Source organism: Pygoscelis adeliae, unplaced genomic scaffold (assembly GCF_000699105.1).
Source record: "Pygoscelis adeliae isolate BGI_AS28 unplaced genomic scaffold, ASM69910v1 Scaffold410, whole genome shotgun sequence".
Classification (NCBI taxonomy): domain Eukaryota; kingdom Metazoa; phylum Chordata; class Aves; order Sphenisciformes; family Spheniscidae; genus Pygoscelis; species Pygoscelis adeliae.
The window spans coordinates 2,015,331-2,040,485 of NW_008823913.1; the positions used below are offsets into that span (position 1 = coordinate 2,015,331).

A 25,155-nucleotide genomic window follows, 5' to 3' on the forward strand; every position below is an offset into this window, starting at 1 on the left:
GGGAGCCCGGGGCAGCGGGCGGGGGGGGCCGACCCGGCCTGGCCAGTCGAAAGGCGGCTTCTGCCCCAGCCGGGTCACGGGGAGCCCGCTGGGGGCTGGGCAGGGAGGTCACCTCCAGCCCTGCCCGGTTTTAACCACCCAGTGCAGGTGCCAGTCTGAGCGCTCCCCGGCATGAACGGGAGGTTGCAACTCCCGTGGGTAAAGCGTGCATCGTGTTCAGTGACAAGCCCTGAGCTGACTTACGTAGGAATCGGTCTCGTACAGTCAGCATTGGGTTCCTGGCATTGGAAACCCGGAACCTGGGTTTTGGGAAACACCCGGAACTTGGGTTTTGGGAAACACAAGTGGTTACCAGCCAGCGGGTCCGAGCGGTCACCAGCCAGCGGGTCCGAGCGGAGCTGAGCGGGCTTACGCCGGGGCTGGGCATTCCCGTCCCCACCTCGTACAAGGAGCAGCGTTGCGTCCCCTTGAACACTGCTCCGCGCGTCACAAGGAGACTTCTTTCAGAAGCAAGATCTCAGTTTAGCTCCACCAGCATTGCGTTGCGCGGAAGAAACTATGTGGTCGAACTGGAACGTTAATTATCTGTAGATCAGCAATGGTACTGTCTTAATTTCACAACAGAAGCCTTGGGGAAAGAGCAGCAGAACAGGGCAGAGCCCCTTTTTTCTGAGCTGACATCCAAAATTCAGCACTGATTTCTACCCGTTCAATTCAGCAGTTTGCATATGGTGACAGAAGTGCTACTGAACGTGGATCTTGGGATGCTGGCAGATTTTACAGATCCCATTATTCAGCCTTTGCATATTTATTTATGCATTCTTATCATTCCTGTCCACCTGTTCAAGCCTCGCCTCCATATCCACATTCCCCACACTACAAATTGCACTATTCGTGTTATTCCACTAATAAGCCAGCAGCCAACAGCCAGATTTCAGTCAGTGTGAGTGACCCCCGACCAACTGAAAATACAGTCTGTTCCCTCCCCCAAGCACGCAGGGACCTGTTCTGCTTAGTCACGGTGCCCACAGGCTCCTCCGTCCTGCGGGACGTACAGCAGAACTACGAGGACGCTGTGCCTGCCCAAAAGAAAATGGCCTTTCTGCCGAAGAAGTTAAACCACCTTCCAGCTTTCCCAGCTGAGTGTCTTTCCCCCGTCCACCGCTTTGTGTCTCTGTCTCACACATACGTGGTGCAGACGGAGGAGTAGACCTGACTGTGACAGGTCCTTCGGCTCTAGGACATTTTACAGATCAAGAGTGGCCGGCCCCCGGGGGTCAAACAAGTGAATCGGAGACCCTGATGAAAATTTGCTGCAGACTAGATGGCTTTTTCCCCTCCTTTACCCTTCTTGCCTGCCTCATTCTCTATATTTAAGGTACTCGGCTTTCTGTTTCTTCTCATATAGCTTTATAATTTTGATTATCTTGGAAGTATTAGCCCTTACCATAGAGGGCAGGTGTGTGTATTTATACTGTATTTATACTATGTTCTTTCTTTTTAAGAGCCCAGAAGGAAAAAGTTTCTTTTCAAAACTTCACATCCAGTTCCTCATAAATAGCACAATTCTTTTTCCCCAGTTCTCAGTCTCCTAGCTTCCTGCAAATGACTTCTAAATCTTTTCCCCCCGTAATGCCTTTTCTCTTTTATCCCTCGTAACACTCATTCTCCATTAACTGTCCCACCTGCCCACAATCCCAGTTGCCATATTTGACCTCCAACAACTCACAAAAGAAGGAAAAAACTGCACCAGATACCATCACTCACTTGGGGACAGCCGAAGCTGGACGGGACAAATAGTGCAATTCCCAATAAATCTCTCAATTGCTTGAACTGAATTCTAAAATCATATGGTTCGCTTTGAAATTTCAGTGCTTAAAGGTGCATCGATTGCACAAATAATCTGACACTTGAGGTCAAAATCCCAGCATAAACACAGGCAAGTTTCCCAAGTGCACGACAGTGGCACCAACTTACACCAGGGCTGAACTCAGCTCACTGCCAGAAAAGTTTGAGACTGTTGGTAAGCAATAATCAAAATTGTTTCCTCGGCAAAAATGTATTGCTGAGCATCTGGGCAAACTCATTGTGCTAGAAAATGAAAATGGATAATATTGATTGTTTGCCTCAGTGCTGCATTTTGGATGTCATTCTTCTGTGGTAACACTTCACCATCAGAAATCTCCTGTGCATGTGCTCACATTCTGCAGTTTATTTTTGCTTGGTTTAGGTACTAATGGACTTGCACAATTTATGTGCAAAAGTCTTTTGAGATTATTTTAGATTTTACTCAGTAAGTCCAAAAATGTTATTGTTAATTAGATTATGTTTACCGTTTTGTAAAACTTGCAATTCAATTAGGTTAAAAAAAAAATCTCTAAAAATAATTTGTTGAAAGTTACCACTAGCTTGAATATACAGTCCTGCGTTACATTAATAACTGCTTAACTTCTTGATCTTTGCTTTTTATATATATCCATATTGCTATTATTCTAATCCGGTTTTATTGTACTGTATTTCATCTGTGAGCGGAAAATCCATCTAAGAGGATAACAACCTACTGGTGGTACCCACTAATGGCATTAATCTGTTAGCTAAAACAGTGCTGCTGATGCCATAGGACCAACACTCGGGGATGATTCCCAGGGGGTTATCCCATTTCTGTGGCTAGAGGCAGAGATGACTTCAAGCAAGGTGCCCAAGGTTAGGGTGGCCTCTTAACTATGTTGTGACCAGAACAAAGCAAAACAGAAGTCAGAAAGCCAGTATGGCTGGCAGAAAAGTCAGTGCAGATGTGGCCTGACAGACGGTGTTGCTTTCCCCTGGCAGGCAGAAAAACCTTGTGGCAACAGGAGGAGCAACGGCAGCCCTCCGGGTTAACTTCACTACACGAGGAATACGAGGAACTTCTGTTTTCTGTATGGGACCTGGATCACTACAACGATGAGTCGGTGTTTGGATGTTTTATCATTAGCTACAGGGAGAGCAAAGGCAGGTCTCTAGCCTACAATTGGCAAGCAAAATTTATGAACTTTCAGGCATTTTTTTTTAAACAAAACAATCAGAGTAATAAAAGGACATTTGAAATGAGGAAAATGTGGTTTTGAAAAGCCTTTTCCCAAGCGCATTTACTCACCATGCATCACTTTCCCAATGTAAAAAAAACCTGTAAATTTATTCTCAAAAGAGACAAAGAGAGAGAGAGAAAAAGGAAACATTATGTCATTTGATCCAAATGTATTCAGACATATACTGTGGACTTACTGCTGGCCTTCTTAAATGAAATATTGATGTCATCCTGGCATGCTTCAGACGCAGCGAAATTTAAATGATACACTAGTTTAAACTTTTGGGTTATAAAATGATGCTACTTAAGCTCACTTAATACATTTGTTTTGTAGAGCAAGAGAGAATACTGCTTTTAAGCAACTTTGGTTTGTATGACTTGACCAGTTAAAAAAATAAAAGATTTTGAAGCAGATACTGGCTTCCTGACCATATCTGACCGCATCACTGAAGGATAAGCACAACCACGCAAGTACTGTGTTGGTTAAGTACAGCACAAAATTTAGGGAGATTTTGGCATGAAAGAAAGTCTACATATATATATGCTAGCAGTGATTCAGATCTTGAATTTAATCTAGGTGTTGTGAATCACTCACTAGAGGATCCTTCAGATCTCTTTTGACCAGAAAAAAATGAGAGAGAAGCTTATTTAGGATGAAAGACTTGTCCTCTTCCTCAGACACACTCTCTATAAGCATATTTAAAACTAGGCTTCACCTATCTAGAGCACAGAAGGTCTTTATATCACGAAAGATTAATCCATTTCTTAATTTTACACTCACAGTCACCGTCTTTCTAACAGAAGTAGATTGAAAGAAATTTTTTTAGTAACACTGGGTATCACTGGTAAACTGAAGTATCTCAAATACAGCTGTAAGGAACTGCTTCTTTCCTGTGACTGAATCTCTTGCCTTACTCCTTTAGTAAGGAGTAAGCCTCTTTAGTACACTGTGACTAAAGTCTCATTAACACTGAGAATTAAAAAAAAAAATCTTCTTGCAAGCTCTTGTACTTCTTAAATTGTCCCAAAATGGTTAAGACTGCAATGACAGGATAGCTCTAGGATAAAAGTCTGTCTTCCGCGTACTGGTGTTATGAAGCCTTGCCTCTGACGGAAAGCATGCGAAAAGAGTTGCTACAGGGGGCAAGAATAGAAACTTCTAGAAAACTTCTTCAGGGGTGGGGGGTGTTACCTGCCAGATCTTCAGCTGCTCTCAAATCACATGGGTGTGTGCCTTGAATGCTACAGGGCATTGCAGATTTATGAAAACGGATGTCACCCCGTCATGTACAGGGTATTGTGTTTTCAGCTTTAGGTGTCTAACAGTTTATTACCAACGAGTCCTTCTCAGTATCTTAGCTTTCAGTCATTTAAAACCAGAAGGTTTCACTCTGCCAAACACAAACATTCAGAGTTACAAATCAAAAGACACACCAAAAATTGTGAAAGGAAAGACCTAAAAAAAAAAAGTAATTTCTGAACTGGTAAACTAGTTTTATTAACACAGTCTCTAGCCCTTTCATTAAGTAAACACATCCAGTTCTGCCCCTGAAGTCATACTCATGAAACTAAGGGTTTATAACAGCAGTACTAACACTGCATTATCTAATGTAACGCTCTAATAAATAATGATGTATCATGCCAGAAGGGTTTAATTTGAAACAGATGGTCTAAGGAATGGAAACATAAGCAAAGTATTTTACTGTAATCGCTATCCAGGAAACAAAAGGGGATTTCATATTATTGCCTCAAGGACTGCCTTCCCCCCCTCAACGTTTTTGTCTTAGATAACAGTAAACTTTTATTTTGCTACCAAAGCACAGGTGCTGCTGATAGCTCACAACAATGATACAGAACTCAGGCATTTTTCCTAATCCTGATTAGCAAGTGAGAATTTGCTTTTGCAACACCATTTGCTGCTTTTGCAAAGTTCTCTCTTTACACCATTTTCTTTATCTTTTTTCTGTTTTAGAAAAGAAAATAGATTTGTAGTTGTTATGGACTTGACAGCGTTGGCTTCTGTGGCAACAGATAGTTATTAAATATTAGTTGATAGTTATTAAATATTAATTTAGGCACCAGAGTCTAGGGCCTAAACCCAGCTCTGCTTTTAGGTGCATTGGCAAACCTTTAAAAGACATGATCTGCAAAATTCACTTAGCAGGAAAGAGAGCACTCTTCTTGTAAAATCATTTGAGGTACTGTGATGTACATCTTTGCACAATTAGGAGATTTCTAGTCTTAACAATCCATTTAATTATTTACAAGAAATATAAAGGCAAAATTCTAACTCCCCCAAAATGAATATTCTTTCCTACCTCTCTGTCAGGAGCTGTTTCAGATATTCCCTGCTTTACTTCAGAAAAATCACCCTAGGGATGGGCTTGGCACATGCTGTCTAAACCCCGCCGTTCCTTTTTTTGGAAACAAGCATTTAAATGCAGTGTTTTCACATACAAGCTTGCATTGAGGCTGTGTAGGCAAAACCCTGGAATGAAATAGTTTTTGGGGTGCTAACTACAGGTCTGGAGAACCCACAAGATAGTCAGCCACATACGTGACATTCTCTGCTGTTGACACAGCAGAAATAGCAGCTGCAGCTCAGACTTAACTAGACAGGTTTTCAGAACACCACCTCTGTTTCAGAGAGACTAAGGCCCAGACCAAGCAAAGCACTTGCTTTGACTCCACCTACCTTTAAATACATGAATAATCCTTCTGAAGTCAGTGGACCTTGTCAGTACTGTGCCAGTGTTTAAAATCCCCACACTTTTCAGGAGAAATAATGAGCTTGACACTTATTTTTGTCAGGTTTGGGGAGTTTTAGAGAGGTAGAATTTTCATATTTCAAGCTTTTCTCTGCAATGCCGAAGACTTTTTTTTCCCTCACCTCTAGTGAAAACTCAGAAACCCCCATAAGCAAGTGTTTACTTGAGACTTCAGGAGCTTGGCACCTTAAAAACCCCAAGCACTGTGACATCAGTCCAAATAGCTTGAGAAGTTAATGGGATATTCAACGGTTCAAACACAGATGTCTGCTTAAGGGCCTTATTACACATTAGTTGCACTATCTACTAAGCATGGTATAAAGCCAAGAGCTAAGAATTCTTGGATATTAATTGCTATTCTCTTGACTTACTGTGTGACAAACACTTCAGTAAGAAATGGCCTGAGAGCATTGTCCTGGGTGCTCTACAGAGACTCTGTGAGCACAAGCTCCTTTCAGACCCTGTGAGGATGAATTTCACACTGCGTTTGCTGGGTTTATACCTCTAGGGAGAATACCAGTGGAAAGATGAATTTGTCCCAGTGACGGTATTTCTCAAGAAAAAAGGGATGTAACGTGCATCTACATGACCGATGAGACACAGAAATAGCCTTGCCTCTGCTGACAGAAATGATGAGCACAGCATCAGACTGAGCAGTGCTCTCTCCTGACAGCATGGTCGAGAGCCGTTGCTTCTAAATAAGAGGAGTTAGTACAGTTTCTATGTCTGTTCAGTGTTTATTTTTGCCTGAACACAAAAAGTTCAGGACTGAGGAAACAGAGTCTAATCTCAGTTACAACAATCAGCACCTGGATCCTGTGGAAGTATTCCAAACTTGCATTAGTATAATTGAGACCTGTCCTACAGCGTAACACCCCCCTCCTCCAGTCTGAATCTCCTACCTGGGAGCAGCACATAATTATGTTATTTTACCTGAGTTGTTTTTTTTTTAATCAACAAGTAGAAAATCATGGAGAGCATCTTCTCATATTACAATACCCATTACTACACATGTCGTCTTTCTGTCTCATTCCCAACACTAATAAGCACAGGACCTAATTATCCCCATTTATAAATAACTTTCTTCATCCTATCTCTGTCCAACAACGTTTTGGCAGGCATCCTCAGCAGAAGATTTGAAATTATGTCCCTGCCAAAAACTATTGCTGCTGATGAATCACAGCACACACAACTGACAGGCTGTGGTTGCTTTTATAAATATCTGCACACATACATATATATGTAAATGTATGTGTCTGTATATATGTGTGTGTGTGTGTATAGCAACTTGGAAATTGCTATACATATAGATCAGGCAAAATGGCATGGTGGCTTTTTCTGTCTTCCAAATGATGTTACTGAGCTCATTCAATCAAATTTCTGCTAATGTATTCATGCATTTCCTAGGGAACTTTTAAGGACCCTCAGGTGAAAATCATCCCTCTGCATTGAGCTAGTCTGACCACCCCATTAGTTTAAGTTATCAAAGTCACCAGCTGTAGGACTCAAGTGATGAATTTCTTCTTGAGCATAGAATTAGGCAGTCATGGAGCATCCAAGGAACTAGGCTTCAAAAATCAACTAATGTCAACCCGGACTAAAGAGAGCATTGCTTTCACATCCCCATGCAGGGGGTTGCTAATAACAGTAGCAGAGTTAATGCTGTGCTAAAGGATACCTTTGTTGCTTTTCTCCTGGTCCAGTGATAGGTTTTCACAACATCCTGGGGCAATTTAATCCGCTTTCTTGAAAAAGTTCTGCCCTGTGTTTTCATTATGCTTTTTGGTAATTTCATTTAGTGCTCACTGTTTCTTGTACTGTGGGAAACAGAGGTCCTCATGCCTTGTTTGCTTCCTCCATGGCATTAATTATGTCATTTATCAGCTTTAAACCAACTGGGTTCAAGAGAGAGTTCTTGATGGGAGATGCTCCAGAGAGAAACTCTTTGAAGAGCATTGTTTTTCTATCCTAACTAATTTGCCGCTAGCACTTTATTGTTATAACCTGGTGTGATTTACCAGTGACTTTGCTTCAAAAAGCAGGAACGTATGAAAATTACTTAGCTGAAATGAACACCAGGTTCATTAGCTAAAATAATTGTTGCTATTAGTAGGAATTTATGCAGAACTCTTTTTAAAATATTAGCAAAATCCACATTCAGCAGCCGTGGCTGTAGCAATAGCTGAAATACACAGTATACATTTTATGCAAGTTTTTTGAATCTGCATTTCAGATCTTCTATAACATTTTATATCTGCAAAATGAAGAGTAATAAGCAATTTACTGTTGCTCCAGATTGAATTTATGTTTTGTAATGAATTTAATATGTCATATAAAACATAACTTTGAACTGTAAGCTGGCCTGGAAAAAAAATAACAAATGTTTTCTTCTTGCCAACTTCAACAACTTGGGGAGGGGAATGAATTCTACAGTGCTTCACTCCGGCTTTTTTACGGTGCATTTGACAGACACATAGCATTGAAAGACTGGTTGCTGCTTAAAATGAAAAAATACATTTTATACTAAAAGTGTCCTTCAAAGATAAGTGCAGAGGAATGTGGAATTGCCAAAAACTAATGGCTATCCTGTGAGGACAGAGCTCCATTTGAACTTTTCCCTGCTAGCCTGCTTTCAGTCCCCAGCCAAACCTGTCATAAGGCTCTGAAGATTTACGTTATTACTCTGCCTTATACCCCTGCTCTTGCCAAGGCCCTGCCTACATTATAACCTTCTGTCTTTCTGCAAAATAAGGATGGAAATCCATCTGGAGAAGGAAGAAGAGATCTTCTGTGTACTTAACAGCGTGCTGCCTGACCCAGCCAATCAATCCTTCATGCTGATAGAAACCGGAGGAAATTTTTCTTGCCAGCAATAAACCCAACTGCCCTTTGCTCTCTTTTGATGCTGTCTATTCCCCTTCATGTCAGCTGAAGTTATTTCTTTTCCCTTTTTCATTACCTCTGTTTTCTCTTTGACCTGAGCTAGGGACTGTAAGAACACCCTCTGAACTCCCACACCCCTGCCACGAGGCATAATGTCCGTATCGTCATCATATAGCCTCTACCAACAAATGCCCTATTGCCAACAGATTTCAGATCTGGCCCTAAGGAACGGCCACATGACCCAACGCTGCAAGGCACTTAGCAATTTAAATCCAGAGGATCTCAGATTCTGTGTCACACTGGAATAACAGCTGCTGAGTGTGACGTGACTTTCCCAAGGTCACTGAGTAAGTCAATGACACAGCTGCAAACACAGACAGTGTCACCATTTCCCAGGTCTGTGCCTCACCCCCACACACATCCTGATCGCCAAAGAGAAAGACCACAGAAGAGCTCACTGCTAAAAACTGCCCAGTGTTTGAGCTAGCAGGGAGCACAGACACACTGCACCTAGAAAGACACTTTACAGGTCTCTGCTTCAGGCAGGCAAAGCATTTCTGGGTGCATGGGTTGTGTAATGACTCCATCCAACAGCAGGATGCTCAGGTTCCTTCTGGAGATCAATCTCTGTGGGTATATGTAAGCAAACGAAAACCAAGGATAGCACACCCCGAGTCTCTCATACCCAAGAAGGACTCTCTCCATCATTTGTGACACAGTGCTGAAATGCAATTCTGCAGCATCCAGGGCTTTAGATAACTATGCAGAGTCTGTATAGATATCTCTACAATTTGTGTAGATATAATTCAAGAAAAAAATTATTTTCAAAAATAAATGAAAATACTCATAAAGAATATTATAAATTCTGTAAAAAATGAGGAAGAAATACAGTAAATTGCTATGGTATATTTTCTTATGAAGGTTTTACAGGTTTTGAAAAATGTAGCTATTCTGTGCTTCAATTTAAATAGAAATAAATATATTTATTTTGCCTTTACAGTTAAATAAACTCATGCAACTTCTGTTTACACATGCACACACCTAATCTTCCTATCCCTTAAAGCAGGATGTGCCTTCCTGTGTTAAAAATCCCAGTGATGAGTAATTTCTAACTCTTTCCTGCCCCTTTATTAGAAAGGGAGTATTGAGTAAAAGACCATACTAGCAAAGGAATTATTTTGTGCACTAATAGACAACGTTATTCCTTCTTTGATAATCTTCATATGCTATGAAGATTATTGTAGATAAATAGATATGTATTTCTGTACAACATTAAAACAGACAAAAAAAAGACAGGAATTAATAACAGTTTTCTCTTGACAACATAGCAGCTTAGTCCTTGCTCTCAAGAAAAAAAGTAGAAGGCTGTATTTCCTCAGCAGCCCACGACACGTCAATGGCTGCGAAACTCAGCTGACACTGTGTTCTGTGCCGTAACAGCACATTGTAGTGTCCCCCCTTTTTGAGGTCACTCCCAACCTACAGCTATTTCTTTTACTGTATTTCTGCTCAGTAATTTTAGTTGTTATTATTATGTATATGTACAACTATTCCAATAAGCAGGCAAGGAAGAGTGGAATTGCTTAAGGCAATGAAGCATATGGTCTCTTGGAATGAGGATTGTGCTGTGTGGGCATTATGCAGAGGGTTTGGATTATAAGGAAGTACGCAGGAGTTCAAGGGAAGGATCAAGGCAGAAATGCCTTTCATATACTTACTAAAACAGCTTTCCAAAGTCGGTGTGAAAGACCAAGACTACTGTCAGCAACACCCATCACACAAACACTCAAGAACTTCCTCCCCAAGAACATGGCCTGAAGTGATGCTTTCATCTGAGGTTAAATATGCCCCAAATCTGCTCGATTGCTCCTGGATACCTATGGGATGTATCTGCTTGGCTCCAGCTACACAGCTGACTGCAGAATGATAGGGTTTGAGTCTCTCACAACACATTTGTAAGGTCAGGAAGTCGCATCCCCATCTGACATGGAGTGAAGAGGCACGGAAAGACATAAGAGTCAGCAGTAGTTTGTAGTGGAGCCAGGAACTGGTGCCAGAATGCCTGAAGCCCATTCCTATGCCTTAAGTGCAGACCATGTTTCCAGCTGAACATCTAACTGGTACATCTTTTACTGTGAATCATAGCTTAACACTGGGAAACTGCCAACAAGATAGCAGTGCAAAGCATGTGCATTTTGATATAGAAGATTGCGGCCAACAACAGAGCAGTTTGTCTGCATTATGTCATAGTGTCTGAAAAATTAGTCATAACCAAGTACCACCTATTTATAACTACTTACTTCTCTGTTTTTAAGTCTGTTATTTTAGATATCTGTCAATGAGACAATAAGGGCTGATCCCAAGGCCAGATGGATTCATAATATTCAGGCTGCAAAAATAGGATCATGCTGTTACTCACTGAATTTACTCAGACACTGCAGTTTCTACAAGGTGAATTTTTCCTAAGAAAAAGTAGCATTGGTTTGTATTTATAAAAAAAAAAAAACCAACAAAAACCCTTTCACCATCTGTTTAAATGACTGTACAAGAGAAAAAGCTGGCAGTAAAGCTGTATTGCACTAAATCATCTGTGCCCAGGACTAGAACCAGATTATAATGCCATTTTATGAGCTTCCACAGTGATCTTTGATCCAAAGACCCCTATGTGCCCTGCACCTACACAACTGAAAGAGGCTTTCAAGATGTATGCTCCGTGGCAGGGAGCTGTGCTTTGCAACTGGCACACACAGGAGCTGTCCAGCTCATATCCATTGAAGCAGTGAATGCAGGAAGAAACCACTGCCCAGGAACCACTTATCTGGACACCGCATGAAAGGACAAGCCAGAAGGCAGAAGAGCACCATGTTGCTGCTTCACTAGTAAACCCAAATTCCCCCTTGCTGCCTGCCACTCAAAAACACCTACATGACGACTATTTATCTAAGTTCTCTGTAGTAGGGACAGAAGCTCCATTAAAAATAGAGTTGGCCCAAAAATGGGATGTGTTTATGAAATTCCACTTTTCCCTTTGTCCCCTGTTGTGGGAAAAAAAGATGACAATATTTGATTTGCTCCAAGTTAGAGGCCTGAAGAAGTCCTAATGTCAATGAACTATCGCAGTGAGCTAATTCCTGTGGGTGTCACTCCCAATGGCGCCATTAATATTAAAGGAAAAACTACCATTGATTTCAGGGGAGCTAAGATTTCAGTGTGAGCTAGGCATGGCATTCATGAGCTTAATGTGCTATTGTGCCACTTTAAAAACAGGAGTTCTCATTTTAGGTGGTCATCTCAAGTATTCAAGGCTTGTGATTTTGGTGTTGAAACCTCTACGTTGAGTCCTCATTGCTGACTGTGTGTAATGACATGATTTATTGAACCCAAACTCAAGGGCATGCTTTGGTTCGAAAACAACAGTGCTAACTAAACGACAGTTCTTCATTTGTATGGAAAGCTACTTTTTCCCTTAAAGTGTTCCAGGCACTGACCCTTCTCCAGCTAATCAGACATATCCTCCCCATCATTTATTTCAGTTACCACTGAGTTCAGTGGGAGCGTTTCACACACAGAGACAATGCTCAAATACATCCTTGAAAATCCTGTTCTTACCCCATATTGAAGAAATAGATGGATAGTACAAGCCCCACGTGGAGGCTAGGAGTTTAAACATGTGAAATAATCTTTAGGAGGTAGTATATGGCCCTCATGGTTTTTACATGGCAGATAATTCACAAAATCTGCTGAAAGGAAGGTTTTTGAATTACTTATAGTTGTAAAATTGTTTTATTTCAGAAAGGGGATATTTTTTAAAATACAAGACTTACCTGTGGTACCCCTGTTATTCTAAAATGCAACTAAAGTAGAAAAGCTGATGAACTGGCAGAATCTGCTGCGTAAGTTAAGTTGTGCACTTCTGCCATATAGTCTGGTCAAACTGGCCTATGCCCACGAATGCAGAAATTATTACTTTGATTAATGAGGAGTGGATAGACAGAATATCTTAACACAGCCTAGAAATATTGGTAAACCTCAGCATTGCCCACAGTGCTCACATAGCCCCGTATGCTGTCCATCTCAGGCCAGATACATTCTAGATCTAATAGCGTATGGATAGGCTATGTCAGTGCTTTATATTCCTTGCAAATAAATGGCAAACTTGCTGTCTGAAAAATCCACACAAGGGATGCATGTATAAAAGGTGAATAGGATGGCAACACAGCATGAAATAAGTTGTAAGGGAAAGGAAACATGAATAATCTTCCTTACAGTCAGGAGATGAGAGTCTCTTCCACAGATGCCACTTTTCTCTCTCTAGATAAGATCCACTGTCTGAAGCTTTGCAGAAGTCCCTGTTCCGTATCTAGCTAGAGTCATGAGTATTGCATCCCTGTTGGCAGAAAAACAAAACACTTCGGGGGAAGGAATCAGTTTGCCCGTTTGAAAGAATTGGTGAAATACCATCAATGCCAGTGGGGCTGAAGGATTCTTCTTGTCACGGCCAAGAGCCAGTCTTCTCAAGGCCACTTGTGTGAGGCAATTTCTGATGGTTCGTCTAAGGTCTCAGCTTCCCCTGAAAGACAGCCCATCCCGTCCTCCTGCACCTCTCCTTTATAGGTCAGAGCACTGGGGTGCTCTCAGGCATCCCTCATGCTCTTATATATTCTCCACTTTCTCCAAGCTTCCATCACTGCTTTCCCGTCTTTCTGAATATCCCTTAAAATGGCGGGTCTACCTACCAGTCTTCCGTGGCCTGGAACATAACCGCTGGCAGAAGAAGTTTCCAGTCTATTTTATTTCCTTGTGTTTTAGTAAGTATTTTTAGTTTTGTATTTTGCTGTTGATACAACTGTGGGGTTTTTTTTCCTACCAACACAGATCAGTTCCATTTAAAATACATCAGATAGGGACACCTGTAACTAGTTTTACTTGAATATATGTACACAGTTATGTACACATTATATACACATAGGCATTATATATACACATATATATACACACACATATATATAAGGCACTGTAAAATGTACCATCGTTTCTCTAGCACTGTTTTTAATCTGTAAAAGTAGATCATATTTCTTAATATAATTTGAAATGTCTAACCAAGACATTTTTAAAATGTTTCAGGGTTACAGAAATATCAGCTGTGAAATAAGCCTGACTTTAAAATTCAAGTTATTGTGACAAGATCAACAAAACCTATTTTGACAGTAATTCTAATCTATTTATTATATAACTGCTCCTCTCTTAAAAGATATATTCACCTGTATAAATAGTTTCCTTTGTCTCTCCTTATTATGTTCCAAAATGTGAACTGAAACTTGTCCTGCAGAATAAAAAAAAAACAGTAATGGAGAAGTGAATACAAACTTGGATAATTTATCCGTTACTTAGAGAGAGGAAAGCCAAGGTCGCTGTAAGCCCAGATGTCTTTAAATAAAATGTACTAAAACAGATCATGAGCTTATATAATTCTGTTTGATGCAGCCAACATCAATGGAGCCTGGTGATTACATTTTTGGCCATTTTATATATAAGGTAATCTCTGCCATGTGAAGACATGACAGCACACAAATATGACTGGCATTTATAATGAGCATGCTTGAATGGATCCTAGCTTAATGTAATTACCCTATATATGCAAATTATGGCATCAGAACTCCTGCAGCAGCTGCTGTTAGGAGGGCTTGGCAACTGTGTGTGTTATCAGTCAGTCTTACAGATCAAACGGACATATTTTCAAAGACTAGAAACAGACAGATGAAGATAGATTAAAAATTGTACATCTTTGGGATGTATAAATCCAGATATGCTGGACAGAACATTTCAACAAATACCAATATAACATTTTTTCCACAGTTACTCTGTAGCAATGATTCACAATTGTGTGAGACCACAGGATCCCTATTAACTGCACAACTTTAATAAAAAACAGTATAGAAAACTTCATTTAGTGTTGTTTCATGGACCACTTACTGTGGCCTCACAAGCACGATCCATTGGTCACAACTAGGAGACACTCTTTTAAAGACAGCATATTTTCTACTCTACCATAAGCACCTCGAAAATGAGACTTAACCTGCAATCACTTTTCTTATTTTGTCACCTGCAGATTTTGCACTGGAACTGGTCTTTCCATTTCTACTGTTTCAGTTCACGTTTTGCACAAGTGGAAGTGAAAAAGGGCAGCACACCATGAACCATCTCGGCGAACGAATGCATCTGAGGCGTAACTCATCAGGGAAAACCAGACACTTTAAAATACTGAAGTGACTCAAAGGTTTAAAAAATATATATGTATTACGAGAGCCACAAAAAAGGTTACAGACAGAGCTCCACAAAGCCTGCACGGATACATTCCAACAATTCAAGGTGGCAGAACAGGTGAAATACAGACCATAAAAACGGTTCGACATTAACTTTCCAGACTGTCAGAGACAGCAACCTTGACCCCATCTTTCCCACACACACAAAAATATTGAATCTCTCTCTCTCTCTCTCTCTCTCTAGTCTGGACCACAGATATAGTCCAAAGAAAACCACATTGCAATTTCCACATTAGGCTTATAGGAGAATAGGCCTCATCTGAGGAACGTCCATTATAACGCCCATAAGGTGATTATCTTAGGCCAAGTTGACGTAACATTATGCTTGGTTAGCAATTTTAGAACAGCAACACAACACAGTTCATTTGCTGCACATGGCTACTAACACATAGCTCCGTGCAACCCTTAGAGCTGACTTTAACCAAACTAAGTAATTATATTTGTTTTGTTTTGTTCAATTTAAAAAGAAAATGCAAATGTAAGATATTAGGGCAGTTCTTGCTATCACCTTCCTTAAAAATTCAAGACTTGAAGACTTCTTTAATGTACTTGCTTACAGACACATTTTGAGACTGTATTAATGATCTTCAGGAAAATACGCCACCCTGAGGCTTTTTCCCTTGTTCACTTCAGGTTATGTCTGCATCCAGTTTTGACATAGGGGGCCAAATGCTGGTTGTACATCAGTGCAGTATTTGGCCCAGAGTTTCAAAGTCTTTGCTATTCAGACTTTCCTATGAGGTCAACAAACAAAGTAGTAAAAAAAGAAAATATTAAGGCTTCAAGTAAAAATATTTCCTCTCTCTCCCACCCATGTAGTAAGGTACATTTAATTTCATAATACTCAATATATTATACAATTAAAGATACAGAGATCCAACTTTTCAAGGCAGATTGTACTACAATGAAAACCTGGAGGCTAAATGGGAGTGTATGAACAGAGAACGAACAGCTAATAAAATGCAATATGCAATGAAAATTGATGCATAAACTAAACAAAAACTATTGCTGTTTTTTAAATAAGTAATACAATCCACAGCTAAAAATAAGAACATGTTGAAAAGATTTAAGACTTCTGAAACATGAAATACACATGACAAAAATAAAGAAGCTACTTACAAGATGTGTTAACCTGTGCTGGATTTTCATGGCTGATCCCCACCTACCGTAAATTAGCATCACTTAAATGAGCTTTGATGGAGCCACACCAATTTACACCAGCTGAATATTTGGCCTACAGTGTCTGTAAAAACTGAGACTATCTGGGCAGTAGAACCTTACTGCTAATCTGTAAACTGCTTGAAGAATTATACTTTAACATGGGCTGGATTGTGCTCCAAAATTAGACTTAATAAATAGGTCCCCAGTCCCACAACAGGAGCTATGGAAAGACACACTTACATTTATGAGAAAATAGCTGCAGGTTCAGTGCCTTGGAAGGAAATGAGGCTGGATTTGCTGCATGCAATCTCCTGTTAACAGTTCTGCTTAGATTATTCTTTCAGAAGATTTGAATAATTTACTCCAGGCTATGTGCACTGAATTATATGCAAACCTCAAGAGGAAAAAAAAAAAAAAGACTTTGGTACCATTGTAAACCTATTAACAAGTTGAATGTCTCTCAACTGTGGGCAAAACTACTCACAAAATATATAATCCTTACATCTGAACCTGTAATGACACAGTGCATTCATTCTTTCTTCCCTTACCCCTTATGAACGATGTCAAAATAACCCTGGATATTAGTGCTTTATACACACAATACTGTGTTTAGTCTTACTGAGAAATTCTCTCATGAACTAATGTAGTTAACTTCAAAGGCTCTTTGGCCCTTCAAGTTCCTCAGTAGCTTTTTGTTTATAAATGCAGGAGAAAGAACGATCAAAGTGGAGCATCACTGGGATGCAAATCTCAAATATTACATAGGTGCAAATTTTCAGCCTTGCTTGCATGAATTTCATGTACGTATTCAAAGATACATGATAAAATGTGCCCTTGCCTAGTTCCCTAGCCCAAATTCAGTGTGTCACATATCCTCTATTTTTCAGGGCTTACATATGGCATACATGATACTTTAAAAACAAGTAAGTCTTGTGATACTCTATGCACCAGAGTGAATTCCAGTCCTTTAGGAAGTACTGCATCTTCCTGAGGAGTTAACATCAGGGTAGAGTTGCAGATTAATAATAGTTAAAGATGGAAGAAATCTGTAAGGCCACCTGGTCTAGCCCCTTGCACCTGCAGGCTCACCTCTTGCAGAAATTTTTTTAATGACTTGTCCAAACATAGTTTGGCCATCCTAAATAGTTAGTGTCCAGTACTCTGCCTTGGAAGACTATTCCACTGCCCCTTCCTCTCCATCTTTTCTGCCCCCTTCTAAATGTAGCCCATTGGTTACCAGTGACAACCCTTTGATTTACCTTTGGTTTTACATCTTTTAACTAACGTGTTTGTAAAATTATGATACTCAATTTCCACTTCATTGCTTAGCCAGTGACATGTTTTTAGCCCTTTAAATCTTCTCATCAGCCAGCCTGTCCAGTCTTTTAATATATATTGCTCCATCTGTACCTGATCCAGTTTGCCAGCATCTTTCTGGTACCGTGGCACCTCTAACTAAAGACAATATTCTACATGCCAGTGAGCAAATCTGCATAGAAAGACTATTGCTTCTCTGCTCTGCAATGTCCCTACAGTAGGCATTTAAAATATCATCAAGGCAATAAAATGCACACTGATTTTTAGTTCACTCTCTCATAAATTTGGCCTATTGCAGCTGCATTGCCTTCCAGGTTTCTCCCTTCAGGCAACATAGAGCATTACACAGAGAGATTATTAACTTTCTTATGTTCTCTTCAACCTTCCTCTCCAAAAAATGATGTGATATACAAGGGACATAATAAGCATGTATTGCAGCAGATGTCAAGATTTATCAAATCAAAAGATAAATTTTAACCAGGCAAAACTGAGGTCAATATTTGCCTTCTGGAATAATTAATCTCAACATACATGAAAACAAGTAAGATGTTATCAACACATTCTGAATTGCTAACAAATATCTGGAGAGCTCTCCATTATAGTCAAGGACTGAAAAGGATTCAACCCCTTGAAACAAATATCCTGAAAGATGACAAATTTAGCTCTCTAGTCAAAACTATTCACCAGGAGAGCCAGGTGGGAAGTCAAGGTTTCGTATGCTGACTGGCTCAGTGATAAATAATCATTTTTAGTGACTTTGGCAACAGTCGCTCAGGATATTCTTAATTGCACATATGATCTGGCTAGTTAGCATTGGTCCAAATCTCAGTACTTTTGACTTCTGAGGTGGTAATTGAATGGGAAGGAAAAGGAGATAAGGGATGGAGAAAAGAAAAAAAAATTCCATTTGTCCCAAAATTAGCTTTGCCAGAGTCCTCATATTTGTGATAAAAGTAATGCGCCCCTCTCTTGTTTTTTATAGTAAAGTTGTCTTTAAATCCAAGAAAGTAAATGCAGTTTTCTGGAGACAGGAAAAGGAAACCTCAGAATGTTAAATAGATTTGATTGATATTATTTTAAAAAGTTGTTCCCCAGGGGAAAAAAAACCAAATGGAAAATCCTTTGTCTAACAGTATTGAAGATCAGAGGGAATGTGCTAGTAATTAGGCAGACAGAAAATTTATATCCTTTAGATGTACACTTGGCTCAGTTACACACACTGTAAATTCAACAGATCATGACAACCTTGCTGCAGGATTACAAAGACGGCACCAGGGCAAGGCAGTAAACCATGTTATTGCCTAAATCCAACAGGTAATAAGGAGGGTGCAGGGAAAGCAGCTGACGGCTGTTTAAAATATGTTCCCATCTAAACATTTCCTTTTTTATCTGCTTGGTTTTGTTTCCGAGTCAGAGAAGCCTTTAAAAACCAGAGGGAGCAAGAGGTCAGAGTGGAAGATCCTTACTGGTGTTGCGGTCCTTTTCCATGAGAGACGAACACACGCGCGCGCGCACACACACACAATATTTCACACACAGGGAGGCGAATGGCAGACAGTGAGAAGCTGTTGCTATCCTTTCTCCCGCTCCCATCTGGGACCAGAGAGCAGGGAGGCTTTTAAAGATGACACGGCGTTTGAGGCCCAAGTGCCCTTGGCCTTGCTCCTTTCCAGGAGGAGGAACCCAACCCGCGACGCCTGGGGGACACAGAGCAGTTCTCGCACGCGCAGACTGCCCAGCACAGGAAGCTTGCTTTCCATGTCGGCAGGAAAACAGCAGTTGGGCCTCTGACTCCTGCCGGACACATCGCTGGCCAGAGGAATTGGGAAGGGGCATGGGAAAAACTGAATGATCCTGGACTGACCGTACTTTTTCACAGCACAACTGGTACACAACGGTTTGTTGGACAGACACACGCACAATGGCTTTAGCACTCTCTTGCACAAAAGAAATCCGCTCTGTGGTTGTGGTGTTAGGTTGTAGCCAGTTCCTGCCTGTCGGTTCAGGAAGGATCTGATGGACTGCACAGTTTTATTCCTTCAAGAATAAGGCTGCAGCTGGTTTTTGGCCAAAAGAGAAAGATGAAAACAGAACAAACCCAAAACAAGAAAAGGAGAGTGGTCGGCTGCTGCTGCTCCTTCTTTGTTGCTATTTGAGTCTTCACAGTGCTCCTAGCTTCATGGCTGGCTGAGTGGATGGCTCTTTATTTTTAATTAATTTTATTTTACACTGAAATTTCATAGGTTGTTCCACCAACTCCAGACACCTTCTTAACACTTGAGTGTCTAGCAGGGCTGACAGGTGTCCCCTGGGAACTTGATGTTGAGCCCAACCTGGATATTCCTTTTGGCTGTCCATTTATTTTAGCGTGAGGTGTCTTCAACTGCATGTCATCCCTGCATCAAAAGAAATATCAAAGGATGCAATGTTAGTGACCAAAGCGTGATAGCAGAATGGCTTCATTCAGGATAAACAATTATCCCTGTTACCCTGAGTCCCAGTGTTGCAAAATATTCAAGCATGGGAGCAACCTGGTTGAAGCCAATATACTTGATGAAAAGCCACTCTGAAATGAGAGAATTCATTTGGCCATTAGGTTAGTGGATCAGACCCCAGTAATATTTGTTCATTTAATTACTTGCTTAAATGCTTTGTTAAACCAAACTAATTGCATAAGCATTTATAGGACACAGGAGGGTTTCATTGTCACCACTGTTGACCTTAAGCCAAACTGTGTCTTACGGTCAGAAATAAAATACTCAGAAAAAACACTTCCCAGTTAAATATCCAGTTAAACAAAATTGTGTTGCTCATCTCTGAAAGATATGAGAGGTGAAGTGTAAGACTTCGTTATGACAGAAGACACAAACTGAATCAAGTCAGGAAGCACTCTAGGATGCCTGTAATTAAAGACCTTATCCTGGATGGACTCTTTAAAATAATTTCCTTTCTTATGACATACTGCCAGGGAGCATGGACAACAGGCTTTCCTCAAAAGATCTTTTAAATCTAGGCCACTACACACTAAAGCTTAATGTGTCTCATCCCCAAGACTGACAAAGTAATTAGATAAAAGCCTACCAAAGAACTTGTGTGTGTTCTGGAAGTCCCAGTACAACTGGGGTCTGCTGTATTCCCACATCTTACTCCTGCACAGTGGATGTCTGCTTGGGTTTGCCTCAGTCTGAAGTTTAAGACTGGCTCATGCCAACAGCAGTGACCGAGGGCTGAAATACCTTCCAGAAGGGAACACTTTCTGTCTGCCTGCAAACCGAGGCGGCCTGAGCTATTTCAGACCACCCTGCCTTTTTCTGGAGGCCAGAGGGTTTGATGGATTAACTGTATTCAAAAGGCAATTTCTTTCTTTACATGTGTCTGCAAAACAAAACAGACTACCCCAGACTCTTACACAGCTCTTGATAGGCTCAGAATAGCTCCAAAACTAAAAGCACATTTTATTTGGCAACCTGGTCTGACAGCTGTATCCTGGAGCTGGAGCAGCAGGTCCATCAGCTCACACCAGCCCGGCTTCTGCTATGCATTTAAGCTGTGCTTGAACTAGAGAATGGAGTCGTGGGTTTCTGAACCAGCAAAACACACATACATAAATATATAAAAAAATATTGTGTCATTTCATAAAATGCTGCTGTATCCCCAAACAGCCGAAATATGCAGGGACCAAATCCTACATTTGCCTCACCAGAGTATTATAAAAGCCCTAATTCAGTGCTCCTGAATTCTGCCTCCTGAAACAAGGCAGAAAGGAGCTGGGGAGTGTTAGGGGAAAGGGGAGAAGGGAAAGACATTTGTAGTGTTACTGACAGAGAAAATGTGCTAGGTTTATAAAGCACAGGGTGCCTGTGGAAGGTTTACTTCACTAGATAAAAAACTCCAAGTTTATTAAGCTATTTATTTATTCATCTAGGTACTTGACTTGACTTTAGGAACCTCAGTAAAGAAGATCCTCTGCAACGGTATCATATGTCTGCAACTTTCTTTAACATCTGATGGGATCTGTAGCTATTTTAATAGCTAGACCACTTTTGCCGGGCACTGTATTTTTCATTACTTCAAAGAGCTGAACTGAAGTGAATTTACAGGCTCTACATTTTAAACAAGCACAATGTAAAAGCAGTGGGACTGACAGGCTGACAGCATAACCAAGAACCAGAGACTAAGAAAAGGCAAACAGCTTTTCATATTAGCATCTTTCCTACAGCAGCAGCTGACACATCAGGGTCTCAAACAGAGGGCAGAGGCAAAAGAAAGTCCACAGGTCTTCTTTCACTGAAGTAGACTTGTTTCTTTAATACATATGAAGAGGAAAAAATGGCTGTCTACCTCCTGAAAGTTAGATCTTCCACCAGTGGACAAATCACCTTAACAACTACAATTCACTTGAAAACATTGAGGAAACACTTGCTAGCACTAAACTTCAGGAGACCTACAATAACAGTTCTCCCACATCTCAATAACTTTCCCCAAAATGTTGGATAATACTGGAGTGAGACACCTGGGACCTTAACCAGAGGACAGTATAATGCAGTAAGTGCCAGATGCAAAGAAAACCTAGATATTTCTGATGAGCCCTCCAGGCCCCAACTTGGCTGAAATAACTGTATCCTCAGCGGGATAACGTAGCTCTTCAAATTTTCCAAGCCCCATAGTCTCCAGAAGGAAGAGAAAGAAAGATTAGTGCATACAGAAGCTGCAGCTGAGGATCTTACTCAGATACCACTTACTCAGGCTCTCAGCACAGCAAGTCCTCTCTCTCCCATGCTTTCTCACAGAAAGGAAGGAGGCAGCAAGGCCCTAAGGTAATGCCAAGATGGTCTGTGCTTTTATCACCAGTTCTGTATTATGGGACACTCCACACAGCTAAATACACAGCTCTCTATGCCAAGCACAATTTCCAGCCCGTTTCCCAGTCTCAGCCCGTTTCCCTTAGTGCTGGGTATGCTTGCACATGCTGTGATCCCAGCTTTGCCTCTGTGTCCAAGCAATGGCTGGGTCCAGCCTCCCTTTAGGCTGCAAACTAAAACAGCTCCAGCCTTTTGTGCATAACGGGAGGGATAATCTGCCTCGTATCTTGCAAATAATTACCCAATTCTGCTAAGACACTAAATCACTATGACTTTTACAACTTAATTGACCACCAGCAGTTCAAGTTACAGCAAATGTGCAAATATTTTGTGATGATGAGGTTGCTATGAGGGTGTCGCAGAATTGAAGAGCACCCACAAACCTCCCACCCTCGCTGGCCTACAGCAAACATGTAATCTGGGTTGTGCCTCCAGTGAAGCGCTCTGCACTTGCTTGCAAACAGATTCACATTGCTAAGCAGCACCTAAAGCAGTACATACCTTTGTGCTCCCACTGGTTGCACCTCTGTAATTTCCACAGTGTTTACAAATGAGACAGCCTTTGGGCCTCCGTAAGAGGGTGACCTAGGCATCCCTGTGGGGGACGACGGGACCTGGTGGCCTGGGGATTTGTAGGAGCCATTGCTCACCCTGCCCTGTAGCGCTTGATGGGACTGGACATTATTATTGGCTAAATCAGCTTGCAGAGAGGTTGTGGAAGTCCTTGGTGCTCTTGTCATTGCACTTGAGAGTGAAGACACTGAGGACTGTAGTATAGGGTTCCTTGTGCTAAAACTGGTAGCAGCCATCAGATTGTCTCTAGATCCGTATCTCATTGCCATGCTGCGTGGGTCTTCAGAGAGCGTGCTGACTTGCTGAAGGCTGTAAGAGCTAGGGGTGTCATAGACACCTGAGTCTGCAAACACTGAATCAGGGTGCGAGTGGAGGAGCTTCTCCCTCTCTTCCATCTCTTTCCTCTCCTGGATGGATGCCATAATGGTTTTGGAAAGGTTATCATAGCGGACTGGGGAGGGGTCTCGCTGATGTGGAGCTGGACCCCCCAGCACTGGGCTGAAGCTCTGCGGTGGTTGGCGTTGCAGCTCGCTCCCCCGTAGATGGCACATTTTGGCTGATAAATATGGGGAGTGGTACCCAACGGAGCTGACCGCAGAATGGGCGATGCACTTCCTCCCCGAGGGAGACATGGGGTTTAGCAAACTGTCATATGAAAGACTCCCATTTCTGTTTGACAGGGAATTGGGAGAAAAGATGCTTTTGTAAGGGGTGGAAGCCGCCCCTTCAGACTTTATTGGATGAAGGGGCACTTTGTCTGTCCCTCTCCTGCCAGCAGATTTCAGGCTCAGGGATCGTGAATTGATGGCAAAGGAATCTAACTGGAGTGGGGAAGACTGATAGGTCTTGTGGAGGGAGCTCTTCCGGTAGCTGGGAATGTCCAAGCTGGGTTCGGACTGGTAATCAAGGCTCCTGCCATCCTCTTCTATCAGAGCCCCTTGACTGTGTCCCTCCTGCATGGTGATCTAAAACAGAGGTGAATATGAGAAACAGAAGCCAATGATATGTAAGTACAGGTTTGCTCTCCGTGGTGAGTGCACGGGAAGAAAAGAGCTGGAGGTCTTCTCTCAGACTCTCAGCCCAGCTACGACACAGGTTCATTATAAGGAATCTCCTGTTCACCTTATGGATAAGCACCTTAGAAGCAAGGAGGAGTTATTCATAATAAGTGCTAAAGAATATTGACAGTAATAGATATGTCAATACATGGATACTGAAAAAACAGAATGAGAGATGACCTAAACTGAGACTCAAATCTCAGTAAAGGTAAATCAGATTGTAATCTGATAATACTGCCCTTGGAAAAAGCACTTCAAGTTTTCTACAAATAGCTCTTGAGTTGAGGGATGTCTGGTTTTGCGTGCTGAGTCAGAAATACTTTACGCTTCATTTCAACACACTGGGGACCAGCACACTCTTATCCACTTTACTCAGAGCTATGAATATTCAGTAATTCTGAATTTCTGGTCATAGGTCTTCAAAATTAAGCACCTAAGCCTAATTAAAGCAGAGAGGCTCCTTCCCACCATTTAGACAACAAAATGAAGCAATTTTCTCTTTTTTAGTGCCTGTGTAGGAGAGAGTGGCCGCATCAGAGAAAGAAACACAGGCTGTAATTTATTTATGTGCACTGAAGACAGACAGGAGTTCACTTTGTTTTACTCTGTGAAAGATTGCTTACAGTTCTGTTCACTTAAAATGCCATTCTGTGCTAAGCAAATAATTTTTGCTATTATTTTTAAGGAAGAGTTTGCCATAATGCACAATAAATTGGCTACATTGGCTCTGCAAACAAAGAATTATTATCAGTCACATCTTTAATCAGAAATGCAGTCGATGCAGTTTGTTCTTTATCTAATTTCTTTTAAAGGAAAATTATCCAAAAAAGCCTAACTGGCAAAAATCTGTTTTATTCTGAATTTTTCTTCAAGTTTTTTTCTTTGAGCTAGAAGATAGGGAAATATGCAAAACAGCTCACTATATTCTAGAGCATGGTGCTAAATTTGGCCTTCTCTGGAAAAAGGAGACCAAGTGACAACCTGTAAAGGAGGAGGAGAGAGCAATGACATAGCTTATATTTGTGCTACTTATCTTTGTGCCCTGATCCCTCTTTCCTACAGCTTTCACTGCTCAAAAGCAGAATTACGTTGACAGGCTGAAGAACTGATACAGAAGAGACAACATGATATTCCTCACACCAG

The 25,155-nt window shown here is 41.2% G+C and overlaps 2 protein-coding genes across 3 annotated transcripts in view; both read right to left on the reverse strand.

Annotated features, from left to right (window-relative positions):
- Positions 1–427, reverse strand: part of PGAM5 (phosphoglycerate mutase family member 5) — an 11,896-nt gene extending 11,469 nt beyond the window's left edge. The window contains exon 1 of the mRNA XM_009318693.1: positions 353–427. Within this exon, the coding sequence (XP_009316968.1) occupies positions 353–427 (75 nt within the window). The remainder of the gene's footprint in view (positions 1–352) is intronic.
- An 18,486-nt stretch (positions 428–18,913) lies between these two features.
- The window catches only part of ZDHHC8 (zinc finger, DHHC-type containing 8), a 23,978-nt gene continuing 17,736 nt past the window's right edge, over positions 18,914–25,155 (reverse strand). Inside the window, exons 10-11 of one of the 2 annotated variants that reach the window (XM_009318454.1) lie at positions 22,883–23,919; positions 18,914–19,915 (exon numbers count right to left, since the gene is read on the reverse strand). In XM_009318454.1, coding sequence (XP_009316729.1) covers positions 19,744–19,915; positions 22,883–23,919 — 1,209 coding nt within the window. In that variant the 3' untranslated portion in view covers positions 18,914–19,743. The remainder of the gene's footprint in view (positions 19,916–22,882; positions 23,920–25,155) is intronic. The other variant, XM_009318445.1, reaches the window with a different exon arrangement.